The sequence below is a fragment of the Neomonachus schauinslandi genome, chromosome 8 (assembly GCF_002201575.2).
Source record: "Neomonachus schauinslandi chromosome 8, ASM220157v2, whole genome shotgun sequence".
NCBI lineage: Eukaryota > Metazoa > Chordata > Mammalia > Carnivora > Phocidae > Neomonachus > Neomonachus schauinslandi.
This window is the reverse complement of record NC_058410.1, coordinates 145,151,417-145,169,065: the sequence shown is the minus strand read 5'-3', so window position 1 is coordinate 145,169,065 and position 17,649 is coordinate 145,151,417. Positions and strand designations below refer to the sequence as shown.

At 47.9% G+C, this 17,649-nt stretch overlaps 1 protein-coding gene, 1 non-coding gene and 1 pseudogene across 2 annotated transcripts; all 3 read right to left on the bottom strand.

The window, feature by feature from the left end:
- Positions 1-849: 849 nt before the first annotated feature.
- On the bottom strand, positions 850-942 carry TRNAI-UAU. The gene is given in 2 exon segments: positions 850-885; positions 905-942. It is a non-coding gene; the product is annotated as a tRNA-Ile (tRNA).
- A 1,751-nt stretch (positions 943-2,693) lies between these two features.
- Positions 2,694-3,128, bottom strand: LOC110586963 (annotated as a pseudogene).
- A 3,966-nt stretch (positions 3,129-7,094) lies between these two features.
- On the bottom strand, positions 7,095-15,686 carry GPX5 (glutathione peroxidase 5). The gene is made up of 5 exons (XM_021697100.1): positions 15,527-15,686; positions 12,552-12,705; positions 9,672-9,789; positions 9,159-9,258; positions 7,095-8,089 (listed from the first exon to the last, which is right to left on the bottom strand). Exons 1-5 carry the CDS (start codon positions 15,611-15,613, stop codon positions 7,883-7,885), a joined length of 666 nt encoding a protein of 221 aa, XP_021552775.1. The 5' UTR covers positions 15,614-15,686; the 3' UTR covers positions 7,095-7,882.
- Between the last annotated feature and the right edge of the window lie 1,963 nt (positions 15,687-17,649).

Genomic DNA, 17,649 nt, shown 5'->3' with positions numbered 1-17,649 from the left:
GGGAGGAATTTGGGGCCATTAATTAATTGATCATTGATTACCTCCTTTGTAACTGAAAACAACTCCGTGAATAACCTCTATTCGTATGTCCATCGTAAATCTGGGTGAGTAAAGTGTTCATTATCACTTCCTTACCAAGTGTTCCCCTAAGTTGGTCTGTGAACCTCGTTTTGAACCTACAGTTCATGGTGGGCAGTTCAGGGCGGGGCGCAGCATCTGGAAAAGACCTGACGGTGCCGAGCACCTGCCCGCGGACGACTTCCCATCTCCGGGAAGCTGCAGAGCTCTGTCGGTCTCCAGGATGCCTCCGGTAACACTGACTAGACCCAAGTTTCCCGCTCAAGCCGGACATGGTAAAGGGTCAGTTCGTTTGCTGAGACTGACCACCTGTGTCTTCGTCGCAACCACAGGCATCGCAGACCTGAGTGATGAGGATCCCAGACGCAGCCCAGAGGAGTGGAGAGACTGAGGTAAGGAAGGCCGGTTAAAGCCAGGAGAGTTTCCACTGAAATACTTAGGAAAAACCAAGATTGTCCACATTTCATCGAGCTAACAAATCGGGCATAGGAGTAATTTTTCTTTAGAATTTGTATGTATACCTGAACTCTGGGCCCGAGTCTCTGTCCGATGGTCCTTTGCTCACTGAATTGACTGCTGTGAACAGTCGTCTTGGCAACCGGTGTGCGGAGAAGGCAGGCGCCAAAGACGCTGGGCTGTTGTTACGCAGGACCCTGGGCAGGGAGTTCTAGGACGAAAGACAAGCAAGCTCGGAGGAGGTCGCAAGTTTCCCTGAGGGGTCCCCCTCTCCCCCTCATTCGGATTTGTGCGGGTCGGAGGCGCGGTAAAAGCTGCTCCAGGTGAGGCTCGAACTCACAACCTCGGCATCGCCCGCCAGCTACTGTCTTATAAGTACCGCGCGCTAACCGATTGCGCCACTGGAGCCGTGCGGGTGCGCGGCTGCGGAGGTTACGTGAAGGTGCTTGCACCGCTGAAGGCTGCTTCTGCTGCAGGGACTAAAGGACACGAAGAAAGCCTTCCGCGAGCGGGACTGGGAGCGGCGACGCCCGGTGTCCGCGGATCTGGAGCCGTTTCCCCCGCGGCCGGAGGTGCCGGAGGCCAAGGAGCGCGGCTCCGCTCAGACCCCCGCCGCCTGTCCGCAGCCATCGTATTTGAAGGAGGGCACGTGGGTCCAGACGACTGCAGTTGGGCCCGGTTCTGCCCTCGCGGGGGTTCCGACCCGGGGGAGTGAATTCCGCCCGCTGGGCTCGGGGCGTGTCCAGCTGGGGGTCCCCGCGGGCCTTCCTCCCGCGCAGGTGCCCCGCCGGCCCCTTCGCTGCTGGGTTCTAACCCCAGAATGGTGAAATACTTGACTACCTGAAGCCTTCAGAGAGCTAATACTTCCCTCGGAAAGAGCACTGTTTTTCAAGCACATAGCTGCAACGCGGGCCAAGGAAATGCGGGAAACGACGTGATAATTACTCGACCATTTTCTAAAGTCTCATACTCACGTCCACGGTTTACTTGTGTTGTAGCTCGCTTCAGACTTTGTTCTGTGAAGGTTTTCATTGGAGTATTTTTTGGAGTGGGCATGTCCGTAACTATACACTCGCACACATGTACTTATATATGCATTTATGTGTTATTTTTTAATTAGAAAGATTCTTCATCTCTGCTCCTTTAATACAGCTTATTGTGCAGGAAACAGTCTTGCATACATATCTGAAATAATGTATTGTCACACACTCTGTGTAAAGGCAATTACCATAGGCACAGCTGATCATCTGTCCAGAGTTCTCAGCTTATGGGATCTGGCTTCCTGACTTCTACATTAATTTTTGAAAGTCAGAAATGTCATGTCCAAAAATTGTTAAGGGGGCTATAGAAAATAATCACTTTATTCAATATTATAGTTGTAGAAATGGAGTATATATATTTTTAAGGTTTTAATTTTTCATTGGTGTGCCCCAAACTTTCTTCACGTCTTCCTTTTTTTTGAAAAAAAATATTTATTTCTTTATTTTAGAGAGAGACCAGGGGATGGTGGGGTCACAGGCAGAGGGAGAGAAGCAGACTCCCCACTGAGCACAGAGCCCCACATGGGACTCAATCCCAATTCCCCCAGATTACGACCTGAGCCAGATGGAGTGGTAGCTTAACTGACTGGGACACCCAGGCATCCCTGGAGTATATTTTCTTTAAGAAATGAAAAACTAAGGGCGCCTGGGTGGCTCAGTCGGTTAAGTGTCTGCCTTCAGCTCAGGTCATGATCCCAGGGTCCTGGGATCGAGTCCCTCATCGGGCTCCCTGCTCAGCTGGAAGCCTGCTTCTCCCTCTCCCACTCCCCCTGCTTGTGTTCCTGCTCTTGCTATCTCTCTCTCTGTCAAATAAATAAATAAAATCTTTAAAAAAAAAAAAAAGAAATGAAAAACTAAGATGTAAGTACCACTTACCATCATTGGTGTATCAGTGTAGGCCAGCAGGAAAAAATACCGTGATAAGCTTGTCTCTTTGATACCAAGAAGACATCCTAGTTCAAGCTTTAATACTTTCCTATGTTTTCATTAGAGGAAGTGTTCACTTTTCTTCTGCTTTTCATTCTTTTCCATATTTCACATCAGAGGACTGGTACAGCCTTTAAAACTTCATTAAGAGGAGCAAATTCAATATCCACTGATTTCTTCTCGAAAGGCATTTTAACTCATCAGAGAGCCCTGCTGTTCCATTCTTGTGAATACTCTAGCCATGACAAAACTCAGTAGGACACAGACAAATCCAATAAATAGAAAAAGAAATCTATTGAGTTTTGGAATGTTTGGTACATTCGATCCATCCAGGATTATGCACCCTAAGCCTCCCATTGTAGACAGGAAGCTGGATGTGTGTCCTTCCATAATATATTGTCCAAGCAAGCTACTGGTCTCTGATGCCCACGTTGATCGGTCACAGAGCCAACACTTGGAGGTTCAACAGTAACATCATCAGTGATTCTTCTGGTGATGAGGGAGTAAGAATACCACCAGCAGAGCATACACAATCATGGCCCACAGCAAGTGCATCCAGGGTGGTTCCTTCAGCTTCAGGTTGGGGCGTTCAAGCACTAAGAATAGGACTTGGTACGAAGTCTCCATGTTAATGGTGGCAGGGGCAGCTCTTGACCCCCTGTATCATTTTATTTTTATTTAGCACTATAGCATAAACTATTTCCCATGATGGTCAAGCTAAAGGAAACACTTAGATAGCCCTTGCTATCTGGTTGGACCTGTTCTAAGGACTGAACATATAATGACTCGTTATCCCACATTCTTATATTATTTGTAAGAGACAGTGTTCAATCCATCCACTAATCTATCACAATTTAATTGGATGTCTTTGACCCGTCTTCTGCTAAAGAAAACATTTGGTGCTGAGGTGCATTTTAGAGGTTGAGGACCAGTGTTCCAGAGCAAAAGCTGTCTTTCTGATTCTGTGTCTTCTCTTCCTACGAATATCCCAGCCTGAGCTAAAGAGTGAGCTCAGTTCTTGGTCCTGGGGAAAGCTCTGACCAACCCCTTAGGTCCCTCTCCAAGGAAGAGGACCTTACCTCTCTGACTCAGAAATTGTCTTCTGAGTGGGAATGTGGCCTTCCTAGCTGAGAAGTCAGCCTCTGACAGGACAGCATTCCTGGAGGGTCAGTGTCCTTAACACTTTCTGAGCAAACGCAGATGTTCTCTGAGTCAGGTTTGGGGATAAGGTGGTAGTGTCAGGATGTACAGAAAGTACGATGAGTCAAGGGTAAGACTTTATGATGGTGTTCAGATGATGTTTTTGAACTAATAGCTCCAAAAAAGGTTACACTTAACCTTATTTTCCACTTATTTCTTTAAAGAATGCAAGGATGTAAATTAATCTTTTCTGACAAAGATACCCCATCAGATGCAACAGTTTCTTTTTTTTTATGATTATTTATTTATTTGACAGAGAGAGAGAGAGCGGCAGACAGAGGGAGAGGGAGAAGCAGGCTCCCCGCAGAGCAGGGAGCCCGACGCGGGGCTCGATCCCAGGACCCCGGGATCATGACCTGAACTGAGGTGAGGGCAGCCGCTTAACCACCTGAGCCACCCAGGCGCCCCAAGGTGCAGCAGTTTCAGTTAGGGCTATTCCTTGGTTTCGTTTGTGGTAGGTAGTCCACTGTCATTTTCCAGGATCTTTCGTTCACTCTTTGTAGGAACAAACTGGTGCATTACATGGAGAGACGATTGTGCATCCTTTGGGTCCTTTTGACCCATCTGTCACTCTCCCTGGGAGGACGGCTTCATTTACCGCCCCAGCTGTGGATTGGGAGTCAGTGTCAGGCCTGCTCTACTGGGAAAGCTCTTCCGTCACATGTGGACATAGTGACGTAGCAGTTTGCCGACTACCACATACAGCCTTCTACCTGCACACTTGGGGACAAGAGAAATGTCTACCAGATGGATCCCTGGCCTTAGTGGATGCACTGTGAACCGGACCTGGGCTTGGTCTCCTGCTTGGGCTGGGACCTGGGCTTGGACTCCTGCCGCTTGGTCCCCATAGCCTCCGCTCTCACCAGGGGCCATGGAGACACATTGGGCCCTCCGGTATCAATGTCCACCCAGATCTTATGTACAACAGTCCTTGAAATGTAAGGGTATTTCTTTCTTGATTTTATGGTTACCGAGTGAATGGTCAGAAGTCCCTTTAGAAAAGGAATGGGGAAATTGCTTTCTATATATTTGTGGTGGTGTTGCAGGTCCTACTTTCTCAGGACTTGGCTTCTCCTTTCGTCAGGGATTCTGGGTCTGAAAACTGTTCAAGATCAGAAGCTGAACAAGGTGTTGTGATTTCATTTGCAACTGGGGTTGCTGCCTCAGTCTCCTGGTTACCTACTCTTGGTTTCTGCTGACTGTACAGACGATGATAACCTGTGCTGGCTGTTCACCCACCTTGCTTCTGGGGAGGCTGTGTTCTATGAATCATCTCCGACACTCTAGAGAGTTCACACACACACACACACACACAGAGTCTGATGGATGAGTGCTGCCCTCTCTGGCCTGAATCATTTCAGGATCCTCTAATCTGCATTGCTAACAGCAACACTAACTACTTCTAGAGCAGAATCTCTCAACAGCCCAGGCCTTTCCAGGACACTCACCACACACTTCTCAGTGATCCTGCACATTCCTTTTTATTTTTTCAAACTCCTGCAACATCGTCATCAGTGGGTTTCCAGCATCACATGGTAAATCCATTCCAGGGTGGACACTTCTCTCAGCTTTTCATCCCTCCTTTCCGTCATCAGGCACAACAGTCCTAGCATTTCTGCTACATTTATTGAGAACCATTTCTCTTCCAAGCAGGAGAATCCAAACAGTGTGTTGGGTTCTTGCCAATGTGTAAAATTTCTGCACATTGGGAAAATGCTCCCACATCAATGAACTCTCCTGTAGCTAACTTTGTGTTCCATGCCCCTTGATCCAGAACCCTTAGAATCTAGTTCTTTATGGGACAGACGTTGAGTAGGTGGCAGAGCCCATGATGTTTAGCAGAACAGAAGCTTCTGCGTTGTCCTCAAGCAAGAAGGACATGCTTACCCTTAATAAGGAGAACTCGGGGTCTTGGAAAATCTGGGGATTTAGATGTTCTAAGTCATCCAACCAGATGTCTCCACCCAGTGTCTCAAGGTTCTATTCTTTTCCAGTCAAGGCCATGACCTGGGCATAGAAGATAATTTAGTTTGACAGTTTAACCTTCTTTGGAGCTCTGCTATTCCTACGATTGAGTCTTGGACGTGAACCTTAGGTTTTTGTGCTCTCGGGTTGCAGGATATGAGCGGTTCTTTTTTTTTTTTTTTTTTTTTTAAAGATTTTTTATTTATTTATTTGACAGAGAGAGACACAGTGAGAGCAGGATCACAAGCAGGGGGAGAGGGAGAGAGAGAAACAGGCTTCCCGTGGAGCGGGCAGCCCGATGTGGGGCTCGATCCCAGGACCCCGGGATCATGACCTGAGCCGAAGGCAGACGCTTAACGACTGAGCCACCCAGGCGCCCCGGGATATGAGCGGTTCTTGATCTCCTCTTATGGAAACACTCTGGCTTCCACAGTTAGCCTTTATTTGGTCAAATATCACCCTCAGCCTTTAACCATCTCTCTCCAAGCATCAATTTCTTCTAGTAACCATCTTAAAATTGCCTTAAAATCATATCGCCTTAAAAGTACCACCTCTCCCACACTTCTCAAGCACCTGATACATCACACCCACCAATACGTATCCTTACACCAGTGTAACCACCTCATTCAGGCTTGGTGAAAGTCTTAAAAATTGCTATGGGGCGCCTGGGTAGCTAAGTCAGTTAAGCGTTGCACTCTAGGTTTCAACTCAGCTCATGATCTCAGGGTTGTGAGATCGAGCTACATGTCGGGCTCTGCACTGGGCACAGAGTCTGCTTAAGAGTCTCTCTTTCCCTCCCTCCTCCTCTGCGCCCCCTCTCCCTCCCTCTCTAAAAAAAGTAGAAAATAAAAATTGCACTGCTACTCTGTACCCGTGGCTGTTTGTCCTCCACCCATCCCCTCGCTGCCAACCGGACGGTGGATAGCTCAGCTTCAAAACTCTAAAACTCTCATCCTAGCACCTTCTTTCTCAGATCCCTTCTGGTGCCAGCCACTGCAGATTGGGTTACCTGTAAAGACTCAAAGGTGGAGACTTGCGTGCAAAGCTTACTGGAGCACTACCTCAGGGTCAGCAGAAAGGCATCTGACCCTCGGGGGTCTCTGCAGCTGGGAAGGGCCCTTCAGAGCTGTCCCAAGTTGAGAAGTCAGTTTTTACCTTTTATAACCTCCATTGACCAGTAATTGGATACAGGCTGCCCCTGGAAAGGGGACATGACCTCGACCTGAGATCATTCCCAACAAGTGGTAACAATTGAGAACCACCAGGTGACAACCTCCCAAAGATCTGGGAGGATAATTCCTTCTATCCAAGGGGTTCAGGTAATCTGGGAAACACACCGTCTGTGACAGTCACAGTGAGAAAGAAGAGAGGGATGAGACAAGTTTGAGCACAGGATAGGGTATAAAAACCACCATAGTGATGCCAGACGCTGCAGAAAACATTTTATTGGAGACAGTGCAGGGCTGGTTCTGAAGCTGAGGAATCTAGGGTGGAGAGGGGAAAGCCCATCCTTCAAAGGATGCCTTGCCCAGGTGTCTTAACCTGAGTGCACTGGAGGTCAGACAGTAGGGAAGTTTCTGTAGGATCTAAATTAGAGGGAGGCTCTGGGTCCCACTATCATGGAGATGCCCCTCTTTCCATGCAAGGCAGTCTCCTGCTCCCACTCCACCTTAGGGTTCCTAAACCAAAATGACCAGTCAGCGTGCATGTGGGAGGGTGGGGGTCATGGATGAACACTGATCTGAAAAGACTTGGAAACTGACAGGACGTGTTTGTCCTGGGGGAGGGAAAGTGTTATGAGCTGGAACCTAGGTTGTACAGTTACCCTCCCACTCTTATTTCTACACCTCCAGGGTGGAGAGAGAAGGGGGAACATTCTGTCTAGGAACATTCTTCTTCAGGATGTCGTGGCAGACTGAGCCATCCTCATGGAAGGCTGATTTTCCTTTGATGGTTAGGAGTGATTAAATTTAGAACAGAGGTGTGAGGATTTAGGGTTTCCATTCTTTTGTTCTTCTCCCACATATATACTCTTGCAAGGAGAAATAGCAGTAACCTTCTGAATATAATTCTACTTGGTAGAGAGTGGGAACTCTGGTGGCATAGAGTGATTTAGTCAAGTGGAGGCCATTTAGGAAGAGTGTAGTGAAACATGGAATTTTTTTAAAGGTCTTCAGATAAGAAGCAGGGTGGCTCCTCCCCCAAACTCGGCCTTCCTATTTACTTTTGGACTGTTTCAGGTACTCCAGGATGTCTGACTTGACCGTGCTGATGGGAGTCCGGTGGAACCAGCGCATGACAGGGACTCCATCAGGCCCCACCAGGAACTTCTCAAAGTTCCAGCGGATGTCGTGGACCTTTACGGGATCCCAGGATATATGTCTGAATAAGCCCAGAACCTCAGAGGGGTGAGGGCAGGAGAGCTGGAGCAGAGATGGAACAGACAGACAGCATCATTTCTGTTATTTTCACCCACAGGGAATCCGCTCCCTCCCCTGCCTAGATATTCTGATTTCCTGTGATTCTTAACAAATCTTCTGGATTGCCACCATGCCAACTATCAAGATGGTTGTAGATATAACAGCAAAAGTCTGTTCCCTACTCCTGTTCCCCTGTGACCCCTGTGATCACAAAGCCACGCCACTGTGAGTAAGATACGTCACCTCTGTGGCTGTCAGTTTCCTTTTCTGCAAAACGAATGGTTTAGATTAGAATGCAGTTTCCCAGGTCTTAGGGCTCCTGGGCCGGTAGCATTCCAAAAATATCTTTGGGACCAACATGGAGGTCCAACATTTTTTTTTTGTCAAATAATAAAACTTTTGAGAAACAGCATCACTTTATCATTTAATTTAAAAAAAGATTATTGTAAGAATAAATTACATATAGGTCCTAATCTTAGAATAACCCTATGAGTCAGTTGAGTTTATGAAACCCTCCTTACACTGTCCTGTTCTCATTTTATATACGCTGAGGGTATATAAAAATCTCTGTCTGAATGAGTGCTGGCTTGCCATCCAGCATTTAGGAACAATTAACAGCTGGTGGTTAGAGACCCTGTCAGCCTTCAGTTCTCTGTATCTAAAAGTCAGTGTTTCATAAAAGGCACTTACTACATGGTATTAACCTATTGATTTCTACTTCCCCCTCTCCAGTAGGAACCCATCAAGGACTCGGGTGTCTTATCGTTCTTTATATCCATATTATTTAGCAAACTGCCTCATACTCAGCAAATGTACTTTGAATGAATGAATGTCAATGAGCAAAAGAAGGTGGTCCTCGGAAACACAGCCACTCTACATAGCCCTCCCCATCATGAAAACCAGAATCTCATAAATACTAACAAATTAAACCCGGATCTCTGTCCTAACATGGAGACCTCTTGCCAAGAGTCCAATGTCACTTCCAGGCATGAGCCTTGGGTCCATTTCCACCACACCAGCTCTCTGCTAGGAACGCTAGGAAAGATGAGGTTTGGGTCAGTAATTCACTCACCTTCAAGAAGGTGAAGACCTTCTGTTCCTTCTCGCCATTCACGTCCCCTTTCTCAAAGAGCTGGAAGTTGGGTACGTATCCTCTCCCTGGACGGACATACCTGCAACGAGCCACAGCATTCCCAGGAAGCTCCAGAATGTAGGCGAGAAAGTCATGGTGGGCCACCAGGATGAGGGGTCACGGGAGGGGCAGGAAGAAGGAAAGATGTGGAAAACTGGGCTGGGAAGGGAAAATAGGCCATTTCCTGACTTTGGGCTCCCTGATTCACGTAACGTTTCTCGTTCTGCTGTGCTCTCCGCGCTGCTCCCGTCCCAGCTGTGTCTGTGTTCCTGCGCCCTTATGGTTCACCCAGGTCTCACTCCCAGGGAGAAGGAGAGTCTCTGGACTCTGCCAGACCACATCACGGTCAGACAAAGCTGATGCCAGTTTGCAGGTGCCCCCAACCCGCACCCACACCGGAGACCGAAGAAAGGTAGACAGGGGCCTCCTCTGGGGTTCCGAGCAGGCACTTACTTCAGCCCCGGAAGAATCTCTGAGTTCTCTCCTGGTTCCTGCTTTCCGAACTGGTTGCAGGGAAAGCCCAACACGACCAGGCCCAAGGGCTTCAGCTCCTCCTGAAGTGCATTCAGTTCTGTGGGTAGAGAAGGGACAGCAAGGAGGCCCGACTAGAGACTCTGCCTTGGGAGAGAACGACCTGTACTCATTTTCAGGGAAAGAGAGGACTAGGGAAGGAAAAACCTCTAGATGGGCAAGACTCTTAGTGGAAGGGCTGAAGTTAGATGCTGGAGCTCCAGACATGCACTCAAAAGCCCTTTATTATAGGGTAATATTTCCCAAATCTGTGGCACATCCAAATCAGCTGAGGGCCCTTTCTTAAAAATAAGGATGACCACGTCCCATCCCAGATAATTCTGATTCCCTTCTTATGAGACGGCCCCCAGTCACCTTTATTATTCAAAACCTCACCAGGTTCCTGTTGATTGTAGAAGTTGCAGCTGCTTATGGAAAGTGTATGGAGGTGTTATTAATGGGTTCAGTTTCAGATTGACAAGATGCAAGTGTTCTGGAGATTTGTCTCATAAGAATGTGAATACACAACACGACTGAACAGTACACTTAGAAATGGTTACAATTGTAAATTTTATGTCATGTCTTTTGTTAACCACATAGGTACAAAAGCTTGCCTTCCCTGGTTGGTTAATTGCTAGGCTGAATCTTTCTTTTTAATTTTTTTTAAGATTTTATTTATTTGAGAGAGCGACCACAAGAGAGGGTACGGTCAGAGGAAGAAGCAGACTCCCCACTGAGCAGGGAGCCCGATGCGGGACTCGATTCCAGGACTCCAGGAACCATGACCCAAGCCAAAGGCAGTTGCTTAACCAACTGAGCCACCCAGGCACACTGAATCTTTCTTTTTTAAAGGAAAAGACACAGATGAAGAGAATGGGCTTCTCTCCTCTGTACAGACTGGGTGCCCTGGGTGGAGCAGAGATAAACCTCACAGGTGCAAAGGGAACCAGAGAAATTCCAGGTCCAGCTTCCTGGTGTTCTTCAACAATCCTCAGGATGTTGAAGATACATTCTACCTAATGGTCCTCACTGACATGCCAAAACACAAGATCGCACCTAGCTTCTTTCACTGTTTTCCAATCTGCTCAGATTTTTATAATCAACTTCTCTGTTAACGCTTTCTGGGCTAGGTGGCTACTCACTGTCAGTCCCACTGCACGGCCAACTGGTCAACTGGTACTTCCTCTGAGTCCTGTTTTTCTTCTCCTTTTCCTTTTCCTTTCCCTTTCCCTTCCTTTCCTTTCCTTTCCCTTCCCTTTCCCTTTTCCTTCCCTTCCCTTCCCTTCCCTTCCCTTCCCTTTCCCTTTCCCTTTCCCTTTCCCTTCCCTTTCCCTTCCCTTCCCTTCCCCTTCCCCTTCCCCTTCCCCTTCCCTTCCCTTCCCTTTCCTTCTTTATCTTTCTTTCCTTTTCACAAACTAGAGATTGCCTTCCTGATTCCATATGGTTCCTCAGTACCTCTCCCCCATCCTTCCCGCCTGTCTTCAGTCACTGTACGTGATCACTTCCTCCTGTCTTCCAGTCCTTAAGCAAACATTCCTTAGTGTCCTTGTCTGTTATGTACAGAGTGGGAACTGAATAAATTGATTTTTAAAGTCACTGTAAACTGGCAAAATGAATTACGGTCCAACATAATGTTATTCAGTCTTGAATGAGGAGATGGTCTGAACTCTAAGGTACTTTATTAATTAAAACAAAAAGTAAAGTGGCAAGTAGTATTTATATTATGCAGCAACAGTGGGAGGGAGCAGAAAAAAAAACCTCTATCTATATATTTGTACACATGATAATACCAGTCATTTAGAGGGAGGGGGAAGGAGGTGGAAAGACTTCTCACTCTAGGCTTTTTGATTCCTATAATTTGTGAGACTTGTGAATATATTACCTATTCAAAACATAATCAAAATGAAGTTCTTGTTAGTTTAAATATAAGTCCCTCTGTTTCTGATAAAATTCATCCTATTCATTATTTTTTTTTTTAAGTAGGCTCCACTGCCAGCATGGAGCCCACCACAGGGCTTGAACTCACGACCCTGAGATCAAGACACCTGTTGAGATCAAGAGCTGGACATTTAACCAATGGAGCTGCCCTGGCCCCCTTTGTCCTACTCATTCTTCATCGTCTTCTAAACTCCATGGTCTGAGGTATGAGAAAGATAAAGTCCCTCCCTGAGTGACACACAGAGAGGAGGAGTCTAAGTCCGGGAGGCACTGTGTTGGAGCTGGAAGATTCGCCTCTCTCAGCACCTGCCCTACCAGCTCTCCAGCCAAACACGGCTCCAGGTATAAAACCCCATCCCCCTCTCTCTGTCTTTGTAGGTTACCTGTAAAACCCTGGACAAGCCTCAGAAACATCGATCCTGTCTCTGGTATTTACCAAGGAGACTTCCGGAATCTGTGGAGAGGCTCCTAGTCCTCGGAGATTTATTGATTCTCCTGGAACTCCCAGGAGCAAAGCAGAGGCAGGACATAGGGAAGTAGTCAGCAAACTTTTTCTATAAAGGTCCAGGTAGAAAATACTTTAGACTTTGCCAGCCAGATGGTCTCTGTCACCATTACCATCAAGTCCTCACCCCTGCCTGGAGGTGTGAAATCAGTATGTAAGTGCAGGGGCATGGCTGTGTTCCCATAAAGCTTAGTTTACAAAAGCAGGCTGGCCAGATTAGGCCTGTGGCCTTTGCTTGCTAGCTCCTGACATCAGGGAATGAAGTCACTTGATCATGAGGATTGATTTTGGTATGTAAAGAGAATACAATTCTAATTATGATTTAGAATATAATGAGCTGGAAACTTCAGTCCCTAGGAGATGTGGCTGTGAATTCTTACCAGGATACTGAGCTGTCAGGCCACAGTAGGTGGCCACGTTGACAAAGAGGACGGGCTTGCCGGCGTACTGCTTGAACTGAATGTGCTCCTTTCCATTCAGAGTGAGGGCTTCATAGTCATAGATTGTGCCTTTCACATCTTTGTAGCAATCCATCTGGAAGATTTAAAAAATGATGCTGTTAACGACAACAATTCCTAACCTCTGTGTAAGCTTTCGAAGCACTCAAAGAGTAGTACCTGTATCGGCTGAAAGCAAACCAGGAAACAGAGAGCAGTTGTCCACGGTGTGTGTGGACTGAGACTTAAGTCTTGTGACTTGGAAGCCACTGGTTTTTGAGCAAGCCACAGTCAAGCCTCCCTGTCCTGTTATCCTGCGGGTGGTAGGATACGAGGAAATACGCTGGGATGAGGTGAACAGAGCAGAGGTTCGTGGGATCGCAGGGAAGCCCTAGAAGGCAGTGGGCCAAAGAGGAATGCTCACTGTGCCTCTGTGAGAATGAGGCTCGGTTGGCTCTGGACTGAAGGCATCCTGCCTGGATTCTCCCGGGGAAGGGAAGGTTCTGGATCGCTTACATACGTAGCGAAAGAGCTCTGACCTGGGAATCAGAAGCCAGCTCTGATTCAAGTCCTCCTGTGAACCTGGGCAGTTCTCATCCTTGACCCTCAGTTTCCCCACCGCTAAAATGAAGACATTCATCTAGATTCCGGTCAGGTCCTCACAGGGCCTTCCCAGTTCAACATTCTAGAACCTAGTATCAGCTGTGCCTTGAAGAGCGTTCTCTCTCCTGTCACTCGCTTGCTCGAATGATGGTCTGACAAGCCGCGGCCATGACACTGTCTGTAGCTCCCAGCGGCGGACGTGGAGAGCGCCAGTCCATCTGCCGATGGCACCAAAATCTGTCTGGCAGCACCCAGCTGCTGCAATATCAGCCCCCCAGCCCGCCCCGTTCTGCTCTGGGAACTTAATCCTCGCCTTCATCACTGGCTCCATCGAGCCTGTTCCTCCCCAAGTCTCCTGAACATATTTGAGCAGAGTTCCATGTTATACAAATAAATTCCATGTAACAGAAACAAGTTGTCCAGACATTCTCACTGCCTGTTCTTAGGTTAAATTCCTCTGCAAGGCAGATCTCACCTTGTTCTTCCTCCACTCTGTCCACGTAGGGTCCGTGAAGGACCCCTTTTCCGACACTGGGAAAGCTGCTGCCAGTTGCTCATGGAGCACAGGGAATATGAACAGAAAGTGTGAGAAGGAAGGCAGAGGAACTGATTGGAGAAAGGGGAGAAAGACATGATCTGATAAGGAAGGTCCAGATTAAACCAGGCTCCCCGGAAATCCGGTGGACTAGAAAGGATTTTAGCCAACACCACCTGTCCAGATGCAACACAAATGAAACCAGACTTTCTCGGCCAACTGCTCCTACCACTAGCTCTCCAGGCTCTGGAACTCGCTCCCTGCTCCTGGGCAGAAAGGTGCCTTCTCTCTGCAGGCTTTTGCACCTTTCCCTGAGTGCATACACAAACACATACCAGCGAAACTGAGACATGCATAAAGAGAATACCATATGAAAGCATCCATCCGTTTCCATGATGCTGGGCTCTAACCTAAACATTTTTAAGAATTTGTCTCTTATTTTTTCCTTTGCTACTGCAATGAAATTTACTGCAAATCATGTTGGGTAACCAGGGTGTGGGGGTTTAGAGAGACTCTGGACCTGGAGAGCCCTTCTCAGGCCAGCTTACTCGGGATACTCATTGCTGCTTCAAACATATTTATTTAAGTCCATATGATATGTCTCCAATACCTCCAGACTCAGCTTTTTATTAAGCAAATGCTATTGCCCAGGTTCCAGGGTCTTCATACCCGATTAGGCAGCCTTGAGTAACAGAAAAGCCACACCAATTCTCAAAAGTAGAGAGTAACCCAGGAGGTTTTCCCGTCAATTTCAGAGTGGCAGGAAGATCTCACCAGAGCTGCCTTTTACTGAACACTTTCTATGTGTCATAATTATTGCTCACCTGCCCACAGGTAGATACTGTTGCCCACAAATTTATAATGAGAAATCCCGAGGCTAACAAAGGCGAAGGGACTTGTTCAAGACAGAAGTGATCGCCCCTCTACACGGATGAAAGGTTGCTTGCCTCTCGCTTCATGATTCCATTTTGCCTCCAAGTCATCCAGATCATTGTTGCCCTTCCCAGAGCTGCCCCTCCCTTTGCTATACACACAGTTCATCAATAAGGCAACTGAGCCATGAACTGGGACTAAACTGAGGCCAGAACCCAAGACTCCTGATCCTAAATCCAGTTGCTTTAGACCTCCAATTATTTATTTATTTATTTATTTGAGAGAGAGAGAGAACAGGGGCATGGAAGGGGGGGAGGGGCAGAGAGAAGCAGACTCCCCGCTGGGCTCAGTCCCAGGACCTGAGATCGTGACCTTAGCTGAAGGCAGATGCTTCACCAACTGAGCCACCCAGGCACCCCTAGACCTCCAATTATTTTGCCTGTGTTTATGTTTCTCTGATTAACTCTCTGACTTTATCCATCCCTAAAACTTCCACATTGGTTTTCTCCTCCTCCTCCTAGGTGTCCTGCTGAGCTGCATCGGAGATGACTTAGCCCACCCTCTCCTCCAAACCCTGCCCCTCACTGTGAAGCCCACTGCCTTCCCGTGCCCCAGGCCCAGCTCTGATGTAAATTAAGTACTGGTGTAGCTGGAAGAGTATCCACGCCACCCTAACTAGAGATGCAGGAGAGCAAGGACCACAGTAAGGAGACTCTTCCCTACCTGTATTCAGCTCAAGGAACACCCATTTCTAGGATCAAAGAAGAGTCAAGAAGAAAAGAAAGGTTAATGGAAAACCCCAAGAAGAAAGAAAGCAGAGGTCAGAGTCTTACAAGAATGACTGGAGCAGGACAAAACAGTAACTTGACCTTGGAGCCCTACCCCGCCCTCTCTGGAGGTCACTCACCTTCATCTTCTCAGGCTTGGCATTTGTCTGTGTAAAGCTGACTAGCAGAAGAGGAACAAGGTAAGAGGCCCTTAACTGTGCAGTCATGACTAGTGTCTATAGATCTAGTCTTTGAGGCTGAGATCTCGCACACCTGGCAGCCTTTTGATATGCTAGCCAAGCCTGCGCAGGCCAATCGCAAGGTGGCAAGGATTTCTGGGGCATGAGTGGGGACGTAGAATTTAAACCACATCCTCACCCACACACACCCCCGTGGGCATTCAGTGCTCACTGGTGCGATGCGGACCTGAGACTCATATAAATTCTGGCAGAATTATGAAAAGGTGAGGGCAAGCATCCATGGTCCTTCAAGACTACTGTGTGTTTTAACTGAGTGGATAGTAGGGTCCAGACGCAGACAGTGCCTCCCCAGCATTGCAGTGGGGTCGCTGCAGACGGGACGACAGAGATTCCAAATACCATTCTTAATCTCATGATGTGTGGACCACCTAGGACCTCTCCAAGAGAGCTGGAAGGAAACTGGCCCCAAGGAGGGAAAAATATTCTCAATATGTGCGAAGGAAGCCCATTTTTATGTTCATTATACAACTGCCTTCAACTGCTGACAAATTAGCAAAGAAAGCAACCAGCCCTACAGACAATGGGCAGCAGAAAATAAGCCAAACCGCATCTGAGCTGGGATACAATGTTCTCCTCACCAATAATCAAAGAAATGATGCATTCCGTATTTATCAGATTGGCCGAAGTCACCTAGGTGTCATGGGTCTGGTCTAGGAGGTTCTTGCGCACCAGATTGGGGAGGCGACTAGCGGCCGCCAGTTTTCTGGAGGATAATCCACCATTAAAAATCCTCTTAATCTCCGGGAAGCCCCAGGGCCTGAGAAGGATAAGGACAGGAGACACGAATTCCTCTAAGAAGAAAAATGCCACCATTGTTGGAGTGCTGTTCCTAGCAGCCCAATAGTCTCCACTGACATGGGGACTAGACAGGGGACCCAGACCTGGAGCCTAGGAATTGCCGGATTTCCCACTTGCATAATATATTTACACCCCCCCACGCCCCCCAGGGAGGCTTATCAAGATCTTCCTCCCTCTTGTGTACAATACTGTCTACTTTTGGACCTTGAGTGCTGGGATCTGAGCTCATCACACTCCCGAATTCATGATCATTTGTCCTTGCAAGGCCCCTCTCTTGTTTTGTGTATTATTCCCAGGCTTTAGCTCCCAAACCCCATTCTCCCCCGCCATGGGTAAAATATGTTTAATATTCCTATTGTTTGTTTTCTTGAAAATCGTGTGCATTCCTCATCAGATTATTAGCCCCTTGAAGCTTAAAACATCACTTACTCCCCCCCCCCCCATTTGGACGTCACATTCAAAGGGTTGAGTTAATCAAACTCTTAAATTTATGGCACTTTATCATCATTAGGCTGTGCAATGCCTGTCTTATTATATATATATATATTTTTAAGTAGGCTCCACACCCAGCTCGAACTCACAACCGTGAGCTTGAGACCTGAGCCGAGATCAAGAGTCGGACACTTAACCCACTGAGCACTCAGGCGGCCCTTATTATATTAATTTTATTTAAATTGGTTTTTGTCCCCCATCCACTCCCACTGTCGGGGGAGCTGGCAGGGAAACAGCTCTGCAGCCTGGAAGGCTGGCGGCCCCGGATGACAAGCGGGCAGATGCCTAAACAAGGGGGAATGTTCGTGGGGGCTTGGAATCCCGGGTAGGCCACCCCCTGGGTGGAAACTCCAGATTCCCTGAGGAGGGTCGGGCTGCTTCCCGCCACCTCTCTTCCCTCAGCCTTCCTCCCAGAGGGTGTGCGAGCCAGCTCGGCTAACTCCCCGGGGCTGAGACGACACAGCCGTCCCCAGTGGTAAGCCCCCGTCCCGCCAGCCGGGCCGCCCTCCCCAGGGCCGCACAGCGCTGCCTCCACCTTCTGGAAACTCAGTCCCATCGGGCTCAACGCTCCGACTTGGGCATTTCTGAGCTCTCTTGGAAAACAAGCTTTTGTTCTCCCAGATTCCCCATCTCTCCTCAGAGGCCTCCAATCTGGTGGGGGGAGGAGGGAGCCTAAAACATGACCTCTGACCCAGCCACGAAGCTCCCCCCCT

Excerpts from the sequence above, each read along its gene's own strand:
- GPX5 (XM_021697100.1), bottom strand. The coding sequence starts at position 15,613 with ATGACTGCACAGTTAAGGGCCTCTTACCTTGTTCCTCTTCTGCTAGTC. Across the intron at positions 9,790-12,551 it reads CCTGACAGCTCAGTATCCTG|AACTGAATGCACTTCAGGAG; the intron begins GTAAGAATTCAC and ends CTCTACCCACAG. Across the intron at positions 8,090-9,158 it reads AGGTCTTCACCTTCTTGAAG|CTCTCCTGCCCTCACCCCTC; the intron begins GTGAGTGAATTA and ends TCTCTGCTCCAG.